General features: G+C 46.6%; 1 protein-coding gene across 1 annotated transcript in view; it reads left to right on the top strand.

Moving 5' to 3' along the window:
• The first annotated feature begins 8,452 nt into the window (after positions 1–8,452).
• Positions 8,453–18,150, top strand: part of ERMP1 (endoplasmic reticulum metallopeptidase 1) — a 41,606-nt gene continuing 31,908 nt past the window's right edge. Inside the window, exon 1 of the mRNA XM_023758441.1 lies at positions 8,453–8,574. Coding sequence (XP_023614209.1) covers positions 8,453–8,574 — 122 coding nt within the window. The remainder of the gene's footprint in view (positions 8,575–18,150) is intronic.

The raw sequence follows: 18,150 nt of genomic DNA, 5'->3' as shown, positions 1-18,150 counted from the left end.
AAACTTTTCTTTCTAGTTATTTATAAAATCATTTTATACAACTGTGCTTTTATCACCATCTAGTCTCTCCCAGCCACTCCCCCACCCCCCAATTCCACGTTATGCTTGCACTTTATTTTTTTTATATTTATTATTTTATTTTATTTTTTGTCACCATTTATCCCCTCTTTGCCCTCTTCTACCTCCAATCATCCCCCCACCCTGAAATCACCACACTGTTTTCCATGAGTTCTCTCTCTCTCTCTCTTTTTTTTTTTTTTTGCTCAGTCCCTCCACCCTGCCCCCTACCCCCCCATACACACACACCTTACCCTAGGAATCTCTTCTGTTTGGCTATTCTGGCGTTGTATCCCTTATTTTAAAAACTAGTAAATGTGAGTTAAGTGTTTTTCTGACTTCTGTGAGCTATTCTGGTAAATGATCAAACCAGAGGAGGGGGTCATGGGACCCCACACTATAGCCAGTCCGTCAGAAGTGCCGGTGGCAACCTGGGACTTGCGGCTGGTGTCTTATGTGGAGGCAGTGTTATAGGACTGAGCCCTTAACCTTTGGGGTCTCCGCTAACTCTGGGTAGTTAGTGTCAGAATGGAATTGAATTGTTGGGCACCCAGATGGCGTCCAGAGAGCTACAGTGTCTGTGGGTGTTGGGGAAAACACCACCGATTTGGTTAGAAGAATTGGGAGGGTCAACAGCTCACCAAGTTAAATTTAGCTGAATCTGGATGTATATCTGTGATCAAGTTGAATGGTGATAAATGTGGCTCTGTTGCCTGGCCCAGGGCCTGAGGAACAGTAGTCACTCCATAGATGATCGTAGCTCTCTGTACTGAGCATCGACTATGTGCCAGGCTAATGGAATTAACAAAGTTCTTCATTAAGGTAAGACACAACATAAGGCTTTTAAATAGTTATTACAGCCCTGGCCTGTTTGGCTCAGTGGATAGAGCGTCAGCCTGCGGACTCAAGGGTCCCAGGTTCAGTTCCCGTCAAGGGCATGTACCTTGGTTTCAGGCACATTCCCAGTAGTGGGTGTGCAGGAGGCAGCTGATAGATGTTTCTCTCTCATCAATGTTTCTAACTCTCTATCTTTCTCCCCTCCTCTCTGTAAAAAATCAATAAAATATATTTTTTTAAAAAAGAAATAGTTATTACATGTCAGGATAGTGTCTCCCTTTAACTCTTTCCCTACCCATGGCAGACATTGCTAATCGACTGCAGGTCTCTTCCATTGAGCCTGAACCCAGCTTCATAATCCTTCTCTCAGTGAAAGTTCTATATCCTGTTTGCCATTCCTAAGCCAGGGGAAAGAAACTGGGAGTCGAACAGTCCTTTCTTATTTTCTCTCAAGGTCAAGGGCGCATGACTTTGAGATAAGTCACTAAATTCCTCTGAGCATGTTCTTGCTTATCTGTAAAATGGAGATCATAACTTCCCCTAACTATTCCCATACAACCCTTAGGAGGTTTAAATGGTATGAGGGGTGGGAAATGCTTGAAAGATGAAAAGAGCGAGGCACTCCCAAGAGGGTAGCAAGAGCTCCCGGAATTCACAAAAACAAACTGGCATCTTTGCCAGATGACCAAGCTCCATGAAGGCCTGTTTAGAACAGAGAAGATACTGTTTCCAGAGGATTTCCTTCTGACTAATGAAGAAGGAAAAGAGGAAGCAAAATGAAAAAGAAGCAAAGGAAGAGAGAGACACAAGTTGGAGGCAGAGGCTTAGATTCAAGCCTCAGATCTGCCTCTGGCCAGACAAGCCGGAAACTGGTGACTAAGCTTCCCTGGGCCTCATGCTCCTCATCCATTAGGAGGAACGTCCACCTCCCAGGGTTATGCTATTGGAAATGTGAAGTGATTTCATGTCTGTGGGAGGGTCTAGGGCCGAGTCCGGCACACAGTAGGGACATGGTGAGCTCCCCGCCTCGGTGTGTAGGAGAAACCACAGCTTGGAGCCAGCCCAGTCTCACACAGTGAAGTGAATGTAGGTTTGCTATGTCCCTTCCCTCTCCTTCCCTTCTCTTCCCCTTCCCCTTCTCTTTCCTCTTCCCCTTCCCCCTCCCCCTCCCCTCCCTTCCCCTCCCCCCCTCCTCTTCTCTCCCCAATTCTACTGTGTGTGTCCACTTGATGTTGAGCTGGGAAAGTCTGTGCCATGATTTCTCTGATCTCAAGGCCACAGTGAGGGTGAAGAGGGCCATTTCGCATGACATGATTTGAACAGCTCCCTAGTGTTCCTATTGTCCCACAATTTTACCCTTTTTAAACTTTTGAGTATCTCTTTAGGGAACTTTGCTTTCAACTCAGACTCTTGAGCTCAAGACCGGAGGGTGGGCGATCGAAGGCAGCTGTGGGCTAGAAGCATGAGCTCAGGCGATGGGAAGCCCCAGTAGATTAGAAGAACGAGTGGCACCCCGTGCGGCAAGCACAGAGGATGGGAGCGGTGGAGTGAGTCCAGTCTTCCAGGTGCTCCGGGAGCCCTGAAATACCTTGTCTGGTCCTTCTCTACATGCCTGAGTCCTTTTCATCCTTAGGGCCAGTTCCATGTGGCCTCACCCTCCTGGGAGCTCCTACCGTGCTTTATCTGTTCCTCTCATTGGCACGTCTCAGCATTTGAATACAGAACATAATCACATTTGTGCACAAACATGGCGTCATCCTTGCCATCTTTACTTCCCCTTTCCTGGGTTCCAGACACTGACTCAGAGTCCTTCAAACCACTAGATAGCCCTCCCTGATAACCCCATGGTCACCCCCCCAGCCCTAATTAGATGTGGGCCCCCTCATTGTTCCCCTGGCGAGTCCCATTTACCATCCGAGGGGCAAGGTCCTTCACTCACTCGTCTTTTTCTGCTCTGGTCTGTGCATTCTGTCAGGGCAGGGACATTTCTTTGGGTCTTGACTTTTCCTGGACACCCAAAACATTAGTAGCAGGTGCTTAGATATCTCCACGGGGACTATAGCTTCTAACTTTGTAACCCTCTACTGCACATCATAGTGTATAGTCTAGTGCTAAGTGCTCAAGAAATACTTGGTGAATGAATGGGAGAGGGAATGAATGAATGAATGAATGAATGAATGAATGGATTGTGAAATGGGCAGATCTCCAAGGGATCTCACCTAAGGCTACAAATAACAAGGGATGACGTGCCGCTGCCTCTGGCTGGGCTGATAAAGCAGGTTACGGTGGGGGCTCTGGGATGGAGCTGGCATCAGCAGGGTCCAGATGGACAGCATGCTCTGTTCTCAGGCCAGGATGCGGCCATATCTAGAACAGACTTCGAGCTGGGTGGGGTGAGTGGTGGAAATTTACTGTGGCTTAAGTAAAAGGTCTGTGGTTTTAAATAGGTCATGGGTCAGGGCTGTCAGCTATGTCATAACATGGAGCCACTCCAGAGGCTTTGCCCGATACCAGCATGGTGAGGCGTCTCCTGAGGGGCCTCAAGGAGGGAGCATGGTAGGGTGTTTGGTATAAGTCATTTGGGGAGGATGCCAGGGTTTGGGCAGTTCCTTTCTCACTGATTTGTGGATGAGGTTGCTGATCCAAAGCCCTGGGTTGTCAGGGGACCCAGCCTTGCTCCTCGTTCCTTCTCCATTCTCCCCTACACTCTCTACTTCCTCCTGGGAGCCTGCAAGCTAGGGTCCAGCCAGAAAAATAGGTTGATTTACTTGGGGGCGGTTACTCTGACTTTGGGATCTAGTATTACCGCTGTTCACAGGATTGTGGGTTTCCATCTCTGCACATTAGAATCATGTGGGCAACTTCCCAAAATTACGTAATTGCCTGGGCACCACCCAGATTAATTGAATGCATATATCTCTGGGATCAGGCCCAGGAAATGATTTTTTTTTAATGCTTCAGCTAATTTTTACATACAGATGGGTGGAGACCCATTGACAACTGGATCTACTCAGAGGTTTACAGTGTATATCAGTCACCAGAGGAGCTCATTAAACGTTCAGATTCTCCAGCCATACGCTTCCTCCCATTACCCTAACCTCCCTCTCCGAAGGCCAGAAAATTCCATATTTTAAACAAGAACCCTAGGAAATTCTGATGCAGCCCATCCACAGATTCCACTAGTCCACAAAGCTTGAAGAGGAAGAGGCCTGAGCTGTAGTCTGCTCAGAGAACAAACAGCAGGCTGTGTCTCCTTAGGCCTACTACTTAAGCACCCTGGCTCTGTTCCCTCATTGGTCAAATTTCCAAGGGCTCCCAACTAGAGTGGGAGTTCCTCCACCCAGCCAGGAACTGCGATCTATTCATTATGTATTCCCAGTACCTAGATCAATGCCTGGCACATAGTAAGCACTCAAGTAAATTAAAAATGAACTCATATTTTGGAAAGCAGATTAGAAAGAATTAAGTATATCTGTGGTCACCAGGTATGCAGTGTGTGTGTGTGTGTGTGTGTGTGTGTGTGTGTGTGTGTGTAGGGGGCTGGGCTGGAATCCACAAGCCCAGATGGATATCCTGGGTCTCTGGGTTCATTCATTCCAAGCCTTTGTGGAGGCTTGGAGGCTTGGGTAAAGGACTGACCTAGTTTGGCCTAGTTTCGTCTTGTGTCAAAATGTGGGTGAATTTATATATGTCCCAACAGGCAGATGATTAAGTTTGCCACTGACATGCCAAAGATGAGCTGCAGCAGAATGATTTATGTTATAGCACTTGGGGGTGGTTCTGAATAAGCTTGTGGCTCTGAATAAACTTGTTGTAGCAGCAGGGGTTTTCTTGGCCAAGTGTGAACATTTCTTGGTGGTCTGAGAGAGTGTCAACAAATATCACCTTCAGTGACCAAACCAAAACCATGACCTTGTTTATGTGAAATGCCCAATTAGTGAACACAAAACACACCAAGTGCCAAGAGGAGGGAAGCAGGTGGAGCAGGGAAACAGGGATCAGAGTCCCGATCTGGGTCCTGGTTCTGGCCCAGGACTCACTGTGTGTCTTAGACGGTCAGTTCTCCTCCCTGGGACCACCTTCCTCATCTGGAAAATGAAGGGGCTGAATCATCTCAGGAGTCCCTTCTGCTCCCCACAGGCTATGGCCACCTGATTGCAAGACTGAAGCTCAGAAAGGCTTCTCCATTCATTTTCTCTGCGAGGTCAGAGTGGCCCCTTCCGACCATGGTTAGTCACGTGGGTCCTGGCTTCTCTCTCTGGCACCACCTGCACTCAAATGGATACCCCTGTAAACCCGTCCACACTATTCACTCTTGGAAAGGTGGTATTCTAAGTAGTCTCACCAATAATTTCCAATACAAATAAACTTTGTAGACCTCTATGTAGCAATCCCTATTAAACCAGAATTCTAGCTGCAAACAACCTTCAAACAACAAGGGGCTTTGGGGAACACAGGTGGGGAAAGGCCATCAGCTCAGTCATTAAGAGTTCAGGCTCTGAGCATTAAAAAATGTTTATGATTCCCTAAATCTACATGGAAAACCAGAAATGTCTAACAGCAACATATATATGACTCATAGACAAAACCAGACTCTTCCCCCCCCCCCATTACATAGTTTACCATATCAGTAGGTGTATTAGTTTCCTATTTCTGCTGTAAGAAATCACCACAAATTTAGTGACATAAGTGAACCCACATTTATAACTGACAGTAATGGAGGTCAGAAGTCCAAGATGGCCTGGCTGGGCTGTGTTCTGTCTGGAGGTCCTGGGGGACTCCACTTCCTTGCCTTTCCAGCTCCAAGGGGCTGTCTGTTTCCTTGGCTTGTGGCCCCACATCCACCGACCTGTGCTTCCATCATCACTTTTCTGATTCTCCCGCCTCCCACTTTTTCTTATAAGGATGCTTGTGTTTATATCGAGCCCATCCAGATAACCCAGCATAATCGCCCCATCTCCAGGTCCTTCATTTAAGCACATCTGCAAAGCCCTTTTGTCAAGTAAGTCAAATAGTCACAGGTTCTGGGTTGAAAGTGTGGACATCCTTAGGGGGCTATTATTTTGCTCACCACACAGACTTACCTTCAAATCCTACCATTTATTGTGGGCGTGGCCTTTGGTAAATTATGTCGTTTCTTTGAGCTTCAGTTTCCTCTTCAATAAAAGTAGGTCCCTGCCCTAACCGGTTTGGCTCAGTGGATAGAGCGTCGCCCTGCGGACTCAAGGGTCCTGGGTTCGATTCTGGTCAAGGGCATGTACCTTGGTTGTGGGCTCATCCCCAGTGGGGGGTGTGCAGGAGGCAGCTGATCGATGTTTCTCTCTCATCGATGTTTCTAACTCTCTAGCCCTCTCCCTTCCTCTCTGTAAAAAATCAATAAAATATATTTAAAAAAAAAAAAAAAGTAGGTCCCTGGCTGGGTGGCTCAGTTGGTCGGAGCTCCATCCCTTACACCAAAATGTTGCGGGTTGGATCCCCAGTCAGGGCGTGTGTAGGAGACAACTGATTGATGTTTCTCTCTCACATGGATGTGTTTCTCTCTTTCTCCTTCCCTCCTTTCCTCCTTCTCTCTATCTAAAATCAGTAAACATATCCTCAGTTGAGGATTTTAAAAGATGTTGGAAGAAAATTATTTAAAGCCTAACAATCTATATATATATAAAGCCAGTGTCCATGTCGACCAAATGACCGGTCACCATGAGGTGCATTGAGCACCTCTTGGTCCCTCCCCCATGGCCCACAGGCTCCAATCACAGCAAGGCGGGCGGTAGGCAGGCAGGGTAGCGAGCATGGCAAGCAGCGGTGGGCTGGTGGGCGGGGCTTCGAGAGAGGCAGGCTACTGTGTGCTGGGCCTCTAGTTCTATATAAAGCTAATCTATCCATAAAGTATACGAGTAAAAGTGGGTTAATAACAAATCACCTCAAAGGTTTTTTCTTTTGTTGTGATTGGTTGGTGTTTTGAGGATTAAATAAGGTAATGCTTGTTAAGCATGTGTCATACTGCTTGCCTGGTACATGTTACACATAGAGGAGAAAAAGTTGGGCTTTAGGTAAAAAAAACCAACCTGTCTACAGTCATCTACATCTCAGCATCACTGTATAATCAGTGATGATATTCAGGATGATGACTCAGATGTTACAAAATCCTAATCTTCAAAAAGCTTTCATTGTTTGGGTAGTAAATCAGAGAGCTGTTTAGAGAGATTTTTAATTACAAGAATGGGGAAAGTTGCATATTCTCTAGAAATAACAGTGAGTTAAACAGAAATTTTCATTTGCCAGGATTCCCTCCCCCGCCGCCCTCCACTCCCCTGGATGATCAAGGTCATGGAGACACAGCAGGGAACGTACTGAGCCTAGTGGGAGGGACACGATCACACTCTCTGTCAAACTTGAGGGGAAATGAGCCCTCTTTTCAGGGGAAGGCATCTGCAACAGTCTTTGCAGCCTCCCCATCGGAGTTCCCTAAAGAAAGGGCCTCTGGTTCCATGTCAAACAGGAAAATCAACAATTCTGCCCGAGTGTAGGTGAAATGTGAGATAGTCCAAAATAGAAAAGAGTTTCCATCAACACAAACGGGTTCTGCATTCTTTTAAAAAGGAATGATCCTCCATTAAACAAGCAAAATGATTGATCTTGAGCCAGAGAGATGGGAAAGACATGGGGCAAGGACTAGGGTGTGTGTGTGTGTGTGTGTGTGTGTGTATGTGAGAGAGAGAGAGAGAGAGTGTGTGTGTGAGAGAGAGAGAGAGAGAGAGAGAGAGAGAGAGAGAGGCGATGAGACAGACAGGAGCTGCTCCTCTGCACCCTCACCCAGTCCTCTGAGAAATGTGGTTAGATGTGGCTATTACTCATATACGGGTGAAACTTTGCAATGTTACGACATAATCATAGATTACATTTGCAAAGTGCTTTGGCATCTAAAAAAGCTTTCTCATATTTATTTCATCTAATCCTTAGAGTAAGCCCGTGAAGTGGCCCAAGGGGGGTTTAACACTCTTGTTTTTACAGATGAAGAAACTACGGCTCAGAGGGTTGAAATAAGGTCCTTAAGTCACACAGTAAATTAGTGACAGGGTCCGAATTTGAACCCAGATCCATCCACCCCGGGGAAGGGAGGGTGCAGGGGGGGTTGTCTGGTCTACTCTTGGCTGCCTCCCTGAAAGACGATCCATCTGTGCCTTCCTGGGGAGTGCAGACTCCTTTGCCTGCTTTCTCCTGCCCCTCACCTCACCTGCTGTCTCTAGCTTTCAAAATACTCTACCATTTTGCCTCACAAAGTGTGGTTAACCAGCATGGTCAAGGCAGCCCCAGCATTACTAGGGAACCTGTCACAAATGCAGGATCTCTCCTTCCCCAGGCCTTCAGACCCAGATCCGGGAAGTTCCTATATGCGGTCAAGTTCAGGAAGCCCTGCCCCCCCCCCCCCCCACATCTGCCCACCCAGGCCTGCCTGGCACTCATAACGGCTTCTCTTCCCTTCTCCCGGCCCCAAACAGTGGAGTTTCACTCACTTCCCCTCTCCCTCTGGAACTTCCCCCCATACAGTCATGGCTTGATGGCCTCAAAAGAACTTGTCCAGCCCACTGAGCCCAGCGACCTTGGAGTCCTGGCTCACTCTAGCGAGCAGTTCGCTCAAGGAAGTTTCCTCACAGAAGCACCCAAAGCGCTCTCAGCAAGGTGTGCTCAGGAGAGGAGAGAACTGAGCCCGCTGTTTGTTCTGGGAAGGACGAGATAAGAATTGGACCCCACTACCCTCCCTGGTACAATAAAAGAGAACTAATTTGAGTGTTTTTTTTCCTTCCCTCCCCTGTGGCAGAGATAACAACAACAACAAAAACTTGGCAGCAAAGAGAGGAGAGAGAGATGAGGAGGGGTATGATTAACCCACAGGCAGGCAGAGTCCAAATCATCAATTAATTGGGAGTTAGTTTTGTGAGAGAGAGAAGACAGAAGATAAGTGACTTGAACAAAGTTATTCTTTCATTCTCATGGTTTCTCGCTTTCCTCCCTACTTCCCCAAGCTTTAAGAAACTTTTTTTTTAAGAGCGCAAATAATTGTCAAATCCTCTCAGGGTCACAGGCCACGGGCATTACAGTTTAAAAATAAACAATAATTTCTTTTTTTAAAAGCCAACACAAAAAGGACACTGAAGCTTGCCCGGTGAAAACAGAAACATGTAAAACACCACAACACAGGCTTTAGGCTCAGCCAGTGTGAGTGGTAAACTTCAAAGGCCCAACACCGTCCCCAGGAAGGGGCCGGACAACACAGAGGGGCACATTTTCCTGTGTGTGTCAGCAGGAAACCCAGCTAAATCACCTGTGAGGCCAGGACATACCTGTATTCTGGAGAAAACCAGAAGGCCGACATGCTCGATCTAGCCATAATTTATGGTGGACTGGTCGGAAAGAATGTGGTATTTGTTGATCTTTATCTCTACAGCCAGGATGGCGTCTCTGGAAGGAAGAACTGGGGTTGACATAACCAGAGAGTATGGATATCAACTGGGAATCTATGTATGGTTTCTTAAAAGGCTGATAAAGGGGAAAAAATCTGCCCCTATGTAAACATAATGGGGGTGGGCAGGGATGCAGGTAGCACACCGAGGATTCTTTCAGGGCAGCTCATTTTAGTCTGGCCCCAGAGGCTCCTTGTCAGGTCTCAGCAAGGTGGACGGTAGAGGCTTCTCTTTAGTTTTCACAAAAAAACAAATTTAATCTCTCCTGCTGGCTCCCTGCGGCTACTTGGCCACTGTGTCTGAGCCTGGGTAGAAAGAGCTCGAAGACTGCAGGGAGGGAGGCTCAGGATTTAGGACGCCAGGGTTTGCCAAGACACGGTATCTAATGTTCAGAACAAGGCATCTTCCTTAATATCAGAACCAATGCGTCGGTTTGATTGAGTCTCAACTCCTGGGAACGCCGTCACAGTTAACAGAAGATTACACTTTAAATTAAGAATCTGTGCCGGGCTGGCGTGGCTCTGGGGTTGAGCGTCGACCTATGAACCAGGAGGTCACGGTTTGATTCTAGGTCAGGGCACATACCTGGGTTTGCGGGCTCGATCCCCAGTGTGGGGCGTGCAGGAGGCAGCTGATCAATGATTCTCTCTCGTCATTGATGTTTCTATATCTTTCTCCCTCTCCCTTCCTCTCTGAAATCAATGAAAATATATTTAAAAAGAGAAAAAGAAAATCGGTGCTGCTGGCACTGGCCGTTGTGTGGAGGAATGCTTGTTGTTTTCCATCGCCGTGAGTTTACTGTAGGCCCACTCACCCCCGGCTTGCTCCCCATAGGACACACAGGAAGAGTAAATACAGCTGCGTAGCCCCAGGGTTGGTCCAAAACCCAGGAGGGTGGAACAGGGGTTTAACTACACAGTTCAGTTTCATGCTTCAGTGCATTTGAAAATTGTACTGTGTTACAGGATGGGAGTGAGAGGGAATAATCCAGTTCAGAACCTTCCGATCTGCATCGGCTAAAGTTTCGGAAAGGGTTCTCCTGCTTCTTCCTCGGTTAGTGCCAAATAAACAGAGCAGCGGCTAGAACGGGGTCGGGGAGGGAAGCTTTCGACAGGACTCACCTTCCCTCTGAGAGAGACAGAAGACAGAGGCCTGGCTAGCTAGATCTGATCCACCCTAGCCCAGTGCACTTTCCCCTGAATTGAGGGGGAAGAATTCCATCTGCAGCCTGATTGTCAGGGAAATACTTTATCTGTAGCAAGTGTGTCCTTGAGGGCTTAAAGGTGAGGGCTCAGAGGCTCCTAACTGGCAGCAGGTGGGAGGAATCCAGTTTCCAGACCTGTTTTGTTTGGCACATGCAACTGTCTCCTCTTTGTAAAATCAGTTTCGAGCATTAACAGAGATAAAGGTAGCATCTGAACTTCTGCCATTTTTTGAAAAAATTAGACGATCCGGCTATGCTGAGTCCCAAATTCCTCATGGGGGTGGGGCTCGGGGTTGCAGGCTACCCCAGTCCCTACAATCCTGATCTGGTCTGTTTGATTATTACCTTCTCCTCCCATGTCAGGAAGTGGTTTGTAAACGCTCTGCTCCTCCCGTAAGTCACAGCCATCACGTGTGAGGCAGGAAGGTCTGTTCTTCATGTGGGTTTTAATCCCCGAGTCTCTCCACTGGGCTCCCAGCCTCGCAGGAGACCCTGAAACATTAGCCCCACCTCTGGCTAGGATGTTTGGGTAGCTCCTTGTGTTAAGAGCAATTAGAACCACAGAGTAATCGGGAGCATGCGTTTATTCTTCCTTTGTCCAGTCCCTTCCTCCAGGTTCTTTGGGAACAGGCTCGGAGAGTGTTAAGCCGCAGCGTCCTGGCACAAATGGCAAGCCTGTATCATCTGGCCTCCCCTTCGCTCCTTTCCAGCTATTCATAACGAGTGAAGTACACTGGTCTCACTGCCTCCAGAGTCAGAGGCAGTGGGTGGGTAGGGAACAGAAAGATGATTTTGGAAGGTCCCCAGGTGATTCCCATGCTACCCCGGTCCTCAGACTGAATGCTGAGAGAGATTTGTCATTCTCATCCGAGACCCATTGTTGTCCCTATTCTCCTTTGAGCATCTTGGAAAAGCAGCAGTTGCAGAAGCTATTTTCAGCCCGTAAGGACCCGATGAAGGTCACTGGCTCACAGGCCACGTGAAACAGGTCCAGGACAGAGCCTGCAGGAGGAGATAGATCCTCAGTGTGGGGCTCGGGCAGAGAGATGGGGGTCTCTGGACATGTGCTTCTAAATGCCCCAAGCCCTGCCAGTGCACACACTAGTTTTTCAGTAAATGCAAACAACCGAGCTCCAGCATGGAGACAGCCTCCCCCAGCCCCTAAACTGCTGAGTCACCCCCTCTGTCTTGGCTCACCTGCCCTGCAGCCCAGGGAGAAATGCAAAGCCCTGGGTAAGTGATCCTCAAATAAATCCCTAGAGATTTTTGGCTTCCTGGGTTTTCCCCCTCTAATCCAAGGAATGTGCTATGAGGGAGGGAAAAGAAAATTTCAAAAAAGCCACTTAAAAAGTATCAGTTCTTCGGCACCACGGGCTGAATTTAAAGAATAATTATGTGAACATTTTCTCAGAAAAATTTTATTGCTTTAGCAATTGAACCTTCACCCTAAACTTTTTAGTCTAGAAATGTGCTTGAGGAGCACAGGCCAGGAATGAGCTTTTTGACATTGTGTTCCCTTGTTGGATTACATCCATGTTGGAATCAGTTTATAAACTACCTTCCTCAGGATCAAAATGCAGTAGATTTTAAGTGTCTTCCCGGGCACAGGGCTGAGGAGCCTGAGGCTCTTAAAGGGAACACAGCTCATGGTAGAAAAGTTGGAAAATAGAGAAATGAATAAGGAAGAAAAAAAAAATCACCCGTAGAGAACGGCTGTCATTGCCTCAGTGTACTTCCTTCCATCTATTTACTATTCATGCAATATATTCTTTATTCAATCTTGTATCTTTATTTTTTTTCTTTCTATTATAACATGAGCATTTCCCCCAACTTATTGAATAGACTTTGGTAATGTTGTATTTAACTACATGATGTTTCATACTCTGGATGTACTATACTTTTTTGGACCTTTATATTTACATGTTGATGCAGTTTCCACACATTTGATTTTCATAGATGAACATTCTTTTGCATTTTTTGTCTTATCACATCTTCAATAGATTACTATATGTGAGAATACTAAGTTAAAAATGTGAATTTTCTTAAAGGCTCCTGGTAGATCTTGTCAAATTGCTTTCCAGAAGGGTCCTTTCAAAATGTACCCCACCTGCATCATATCAAAGTGCCTATTAAATAAAATTGTCCCCAGGGCATAGATAACTTAAAACAAAAAACTTTTTCAATGTGATGAGTTAAAAGTCCACATTTTCACGTGGTTCCTTTAATACAAAGGGTAAATGTATCACATATTTTTCTATTGAAGCACCAGTATTTTTCTTATTGATTTTTAATGTATATTAAATATATCTATTACATTATAATAAACTAGAGGCCCGGTGCACGAATTCGGGCACAGGTGGGGTCCAGTTGGCCCACCCTGATCAGGGCTGGGGGACAGGGGGCCCAGTCGAACTCCCGGTTGAGGGGACAATTTGCATATTAGACTTTTATTATATAGGATTATATAATATATAAATTAAACCTATATGTAGGGAGAGAGAGAGAGACAGTGGCAGAGAGAGTATAAATTATTATTCCCTTGTTTTTAAAATTTGTTGAAAAGAATGTTCCAAGTTTGTCATTAGACTTTTCATTTTTTTTGGCAAATAGAATTTTTTAATTTTGTTTAGTCAACATGATTTTTCCCTTTATGATTTCTTCCATAGAGTCCTTGTCCATTTTGTGTCTTAATTATTATAATTAATTATATTTACCTTATTTCTTATCGGTTAAAAAAAGTTGTTTAATTCTGAATTCTACTTGATTTGGGAGGGAGGGTAATATGTATTTCTCTCTTTTGGACTGCGACCAGCACAGCTAGAGAGCAGATGATGAGTCCTGAGTAGGAGCAACGGGGGATTGAGAAAAAGAAAGAGACAGACAGACAGAGGCAGTAGGGAAAGCTGGGACCCGGTGGGACAGCTGCCCTCTGATGGAGAGACAGTGACCCAAAGCCGGTGCAGCACGTTTATTTTATACAGTATGATTCCAGGAAGTTTTATTAGAATTTAAGACAAAGGAAATTATGTGAAATCATGGTTAAAGATCAAGCTGCAATCCTTCATTCTTGTAGCTTCTTTGTAATTGTCACTCCTGGCTGAGCCCAGATAATTGCGTCAGTTCCTTGCACCTGGCTGAACTTAGATCATGAAACCCACCCTGTGGCACCTGAGCGAAGGGTCAGGCTGACAACATAACTGCCTCTGGCACGGTATGTTTCCAGGACGTGGCTCTGTCGACACCATTGGACTCAGCTGACAATCAGCTCATGTGCCTTCCCTGGCATCTCTACAAATATGGAGGTTCAAATTTGATTTTCTTTCCCCCAAAGAGCTAATTTTCTTCACTCTATTTGTTTCCAAAAGGGCTCTTTAGCTAGAAACAGGTTACTTAAAAAATGAGAGGATCTCCTTTCTAACTGGCCATGGAGAAGGGTAATCTGACATGTGGTTTCAATTAGTAATGCAGCTGGGCTGGTTTTCTAACTCCTATGGGGCCACCAGCTACAGGGAGCTAGGGAGCAGGAGGTAGGACCTGAGATTGAAAGGGAGGTAACAGTGGGGTGCCATCATGCTCTCCCAGGCTCTTCAGGAAAAGGGGATTTACAGATGTGGCCCGAGTACCTTTTAGATGCCCCTTTCTGCCAGGCTGCCTGGCTTATGGGAGGTGCTCCCTGTAGCTGACCATGGTCTCTAGCTCCTGAATATTCCATTGCAGACCTTTGTAGTTAGGAAGCCCCAGCTTCAGCCCGCAGGGATCTCAAGAACAGCAACAAAAACACCCCAAAAACAACAACAAAAAACAAACCTAAGGCTGATCCCAAAACATGGTCGTGAGCCTTCGTTGCTGGCCCTTTAAACACAGCTGGCCACCTCAATAAGCACATAAAACGGAGCTGTGGGCAACAGTACCTGTCTACAATATTTATCCAAGATTTATTTGTCCTTTTGAATCTTTGTTCTTGATTTTTCAATCTTCGGCTCGCTCTGCCCGTCAGTTCTGGACATCTGCTTCTGTTTTCTACAACTGATTTGAATTCCCTGGTTACCTCTTGGTGCAGCATCTCCCTTGATTTTAATGCCACTGTAACATCAGATAAAAGGCATGCTGCCGGCCTCCGCCACAGAGAACTTTCACCAAGCGCCATAGTAGCCCCCGCTTCTGAGGAAAGATGCACTTAGGCGTGGGGGTGACCTCCAGGGAAGACAGAGACTAACAGTTCACCCGAATCCTTTCCACTCACCTTAGCCAGTTCACTAGGAAATACCAGAGAGACGGCAAAACAGAGGAGACGTGGGGCATCTCTGTGCCCGGAAGGTAGGCCTGGCTTTCACTTTGTCCTCAAGGGATGGACACACAAGGAAAACACACAATTCCTTGTCAGGTCAGATGAACTGAGTCAACCCCAGTGATCAGTAGCTCACCAGATGGGGCAGCCGAAGCCTTTCCCATCTTGTTCTGTCCTCATCAGCAATTTGATATGTGGGAACTAGAGTACCTGTTTCAAGTCACTGTGCTGTAGTTCCCACATAAATAAAATTACAGCTCAACCGCCTCCAACACTTCAAAGGCCAGGCATTAGCCACGCCTTTTATTAGCCTCTATGATCTAGGTGTGGTCATTGTGCTGCTCTGCCCGATAGCAAGACTCTGAGTGATATCGTAAAACAAAACTTGAGTGTGAGCTTTTACTGTTTAAAACAGCCCTGGTGTCCTTGAGTGACCCAGGAGGGCCTCCTGCCCCGGCCCCTGCCTGCCTCTCTGGCCGCACCTCGGTCACTGCCCCCTTGCTCAGTCTGCTTCAGCCACGTGCCCTGAACATCCCATTTCATTTCTCTCTGCCTGGGACAGTCTAGCCTCAGGTTTCCAGGCCCCATTCCTCACTTCATTCAGGTCACTTCAAATGTCCTCTCCTCAGAGAGCACTTCTTTGATTACACGACTTAAAACAGCAGCGTGACTTGCTTTATTTTTCTTTGTAGCACTTTACATGACATTTTATTCACCTGCAAACACACACACACACACACACACACACACACACACACACACACACACACACTTGTTTATTGTCTCCCAGCTAGAATGTAAGGTCTGTGAAGGCAGAAACATTGATTTGTTCTTCTGTGTGTTTTCCCTCCTTGATCAGTATCTGACACAGAGTAGATGTCCAACAACTGGCAGTTTAAAAAATATCCAAATGTGACTACCATAGTTTACACAAACCTAGAGAAAATCTGCCTTCCAAGACTCCAATTATAATAACTCATTTTCTCCCACCGTGGGCTCTATGATCATCATGATAGGAAAATGGCTTTTAATCCCATCAGCAAATGATTGTATAAGGAAAGAATTTCTGGAAAATAGTATTTAATGAGCCTTCCGTGTGAAGACATTTCACAAGTCCAGCAGATGAACCCCTCATGGAAGCCCTGTAAGGCAGGCATTATCTCCACTATCACAGATAAGGGCACTGCAACCCTGAGACTCACTTGCATAATGCCATGTGTGCTGAAGGTTCCTGAGTCAGGGACTCAGACTAGCTGACTTCAGCAGCTGGGCTTTCATTCTACTGCTGATAGTATTCCGTGAGAGGTACACTGCCGGAATATTGTCAGAGATCCTTAACTTACATTATCCATCCAGAAAGAGAGCTCAATGATTTAACCAGTAACCCAGCTCCTGGTAGGTGCACCTGGTCTCTAGGTTTTCTGACATCCACCCGGCCCAGCAAGTGACAGCATAAAATAAGTAAAACTTAAAAAAACCCACCAGACACTTGTGCCCGTTGCCTAGGAACTACAGACGCCCATACCTTGTTTTGCTCTGGTGGACAGAGTTGTTTCTGAGCTGCTATTTTCCAAAGATGGTGCGGGCGATAGAGTTTTTGGAAAGAATAGCAAGACAGCCAGCACCGGTTTGGCTCAGTGGATAGAGCGTCAGCTTGCGGACTGAAAGGTCCCAGGTTCGATTCCGGTCAAGGGCATGTACCTTGGTTGCGGGCACATCCCCAGTAGGGAGTGTGCAGGAGGCAGCTGATCGATGTTTCTCTCTCATCGATGTGTCTAACTCTCTATCCCTCTCCCTTCCTCTCTGTAAAAAATTAATAAAATATATTTACAAAAAAAAGAATAGCAAGACAGCTGGTTCCTGTAAAAGATAATATATATTCATTTGCTAGGCACAGGGCTAGGCACTGGGGACATAGTGATGAATAAATAAGATAGACATTGTCTTTGGTCTTATTTATCTTACCGGCTAAAAAGGATCTTACTGAGCTAAACTTACGCTGCTGCCATAACATTGTTACACTTTCATTTATTTAATCAACAGCTGTTTATGGATTGCATGCTGCATGTCATGCTTTGTGTTAAGAGGAGGGAATAAAATGATGAGCAAAGCCAGACTTGATTCTTGCCTTCATGGAGCTTACCGTCTAATGAGGAAAACATTAAATAATTCCATAGCATACATGGTGCTGTGAGATCCTACCAGTAGAGACCGGCTTCCTTAGGTGAGGAGATTCTTGCTTGAGGCTTAAGCTGACATGAAGGTTAACTAGGAGTAAACTCGGCAATGAGGGGAGGGAAGAACATTCCAGGCAGCTCGAACAGCAGGTGAGAAGATCCTGGTGGAGAAGGAGAGATGGGTGAGCAGGAAGGATTTTGAAAGAGGCCAGCTGGAGAGCTGAGAATAAGGAGCACCCTGGTGTCAGGTGGGCCTGAGCAGTAGCTGGTCAGGCAGGTAGGGTGGTGCACCTTCCCAGTTGGTCTCTAGTTCATGGTCATGGTGCTCCTGCGAGTCCATGCTGGAGACACGGAACTTTGAAGCAGAGAGGCCGGCTGCATCGGGGGCAGAAAGAAGACTAGGTGGTCGCTTGTCAGTGCCACCTTCAGTTCCGGGATAGAGTGCTGTCGGAGAGCCCACTGATTTAAAGTTCTTCAGCGGTTACTTGTAAGTTTCTCAGCTATTGTGGGAATAAAAGTATTTCCCTTTCATGATTCTTAATGAGACTCGAATGAGTTAATCTATTAAATCATTTAGCACAGTGCTTGGCTCATGGCAGGTGTTCCATAGATAATAACTATTCTTTTTCTTCAGCTGTTCATGGAGGCAGTGATAGTGCTGGTTCCCTCCCACGGTTAAGATATGTGGAAGCATGAGTCTAGGCCTCCTTTGCGCGGTCCTATTTTTTTTTTTTTTTTTTCATTTTAAGAGCCTACAATGTCCAGAGCTGGTTCTGATGCTCCTTAGGAGAGCTGGGCCATTGTCTTCTTCATCTGCCTGGTGCACCACGTGCATTCTTTTAAAAGCCATCTCTCGCTTTCCTCACCTTTGTAGGTGGATGGGTATCTTTCCATTTGGAAATCTCCATCCCACACCCGGCAGGGAAGCCCAGCGGGAGAAAGGCACACCCACCACGCCCGGCCTGGGCCCGCCCCGCCCCGGCCCGCCCTGCCGCGGCGCCCACCGAGGTTCTGCCCGCAGAGCCGGGTCTCCGCGCGGCGGGACGGGCCAATCAGAAGAAGTTTGGCCCTCTGCAGTTTCCGTCCGCTCACTAGGCGGCGCTGCGGCGGCCCCGGCTGCTCCCG

Source organism: Myotis lucifugus, unplaced genomic scaffold, assembly GCF_000147115.1.
Source record: "Myotis lucifugus unplaced genomic scaffold, Myoluc2.0 scaffold_130, whole genome shotgun sequence".
NCBI classification, from domain to species: domain Eukaryota; kingdom Metazoa; phylum Chordata; class Mammalia; order Chiroptera; family Vespertilionidae; genus Myotis; species Myotis lucifugus.
Note: the sequence above shows the minus strand (reverse complement) of the source record. Positions and strands in the feature narration are given on the sequence as shown.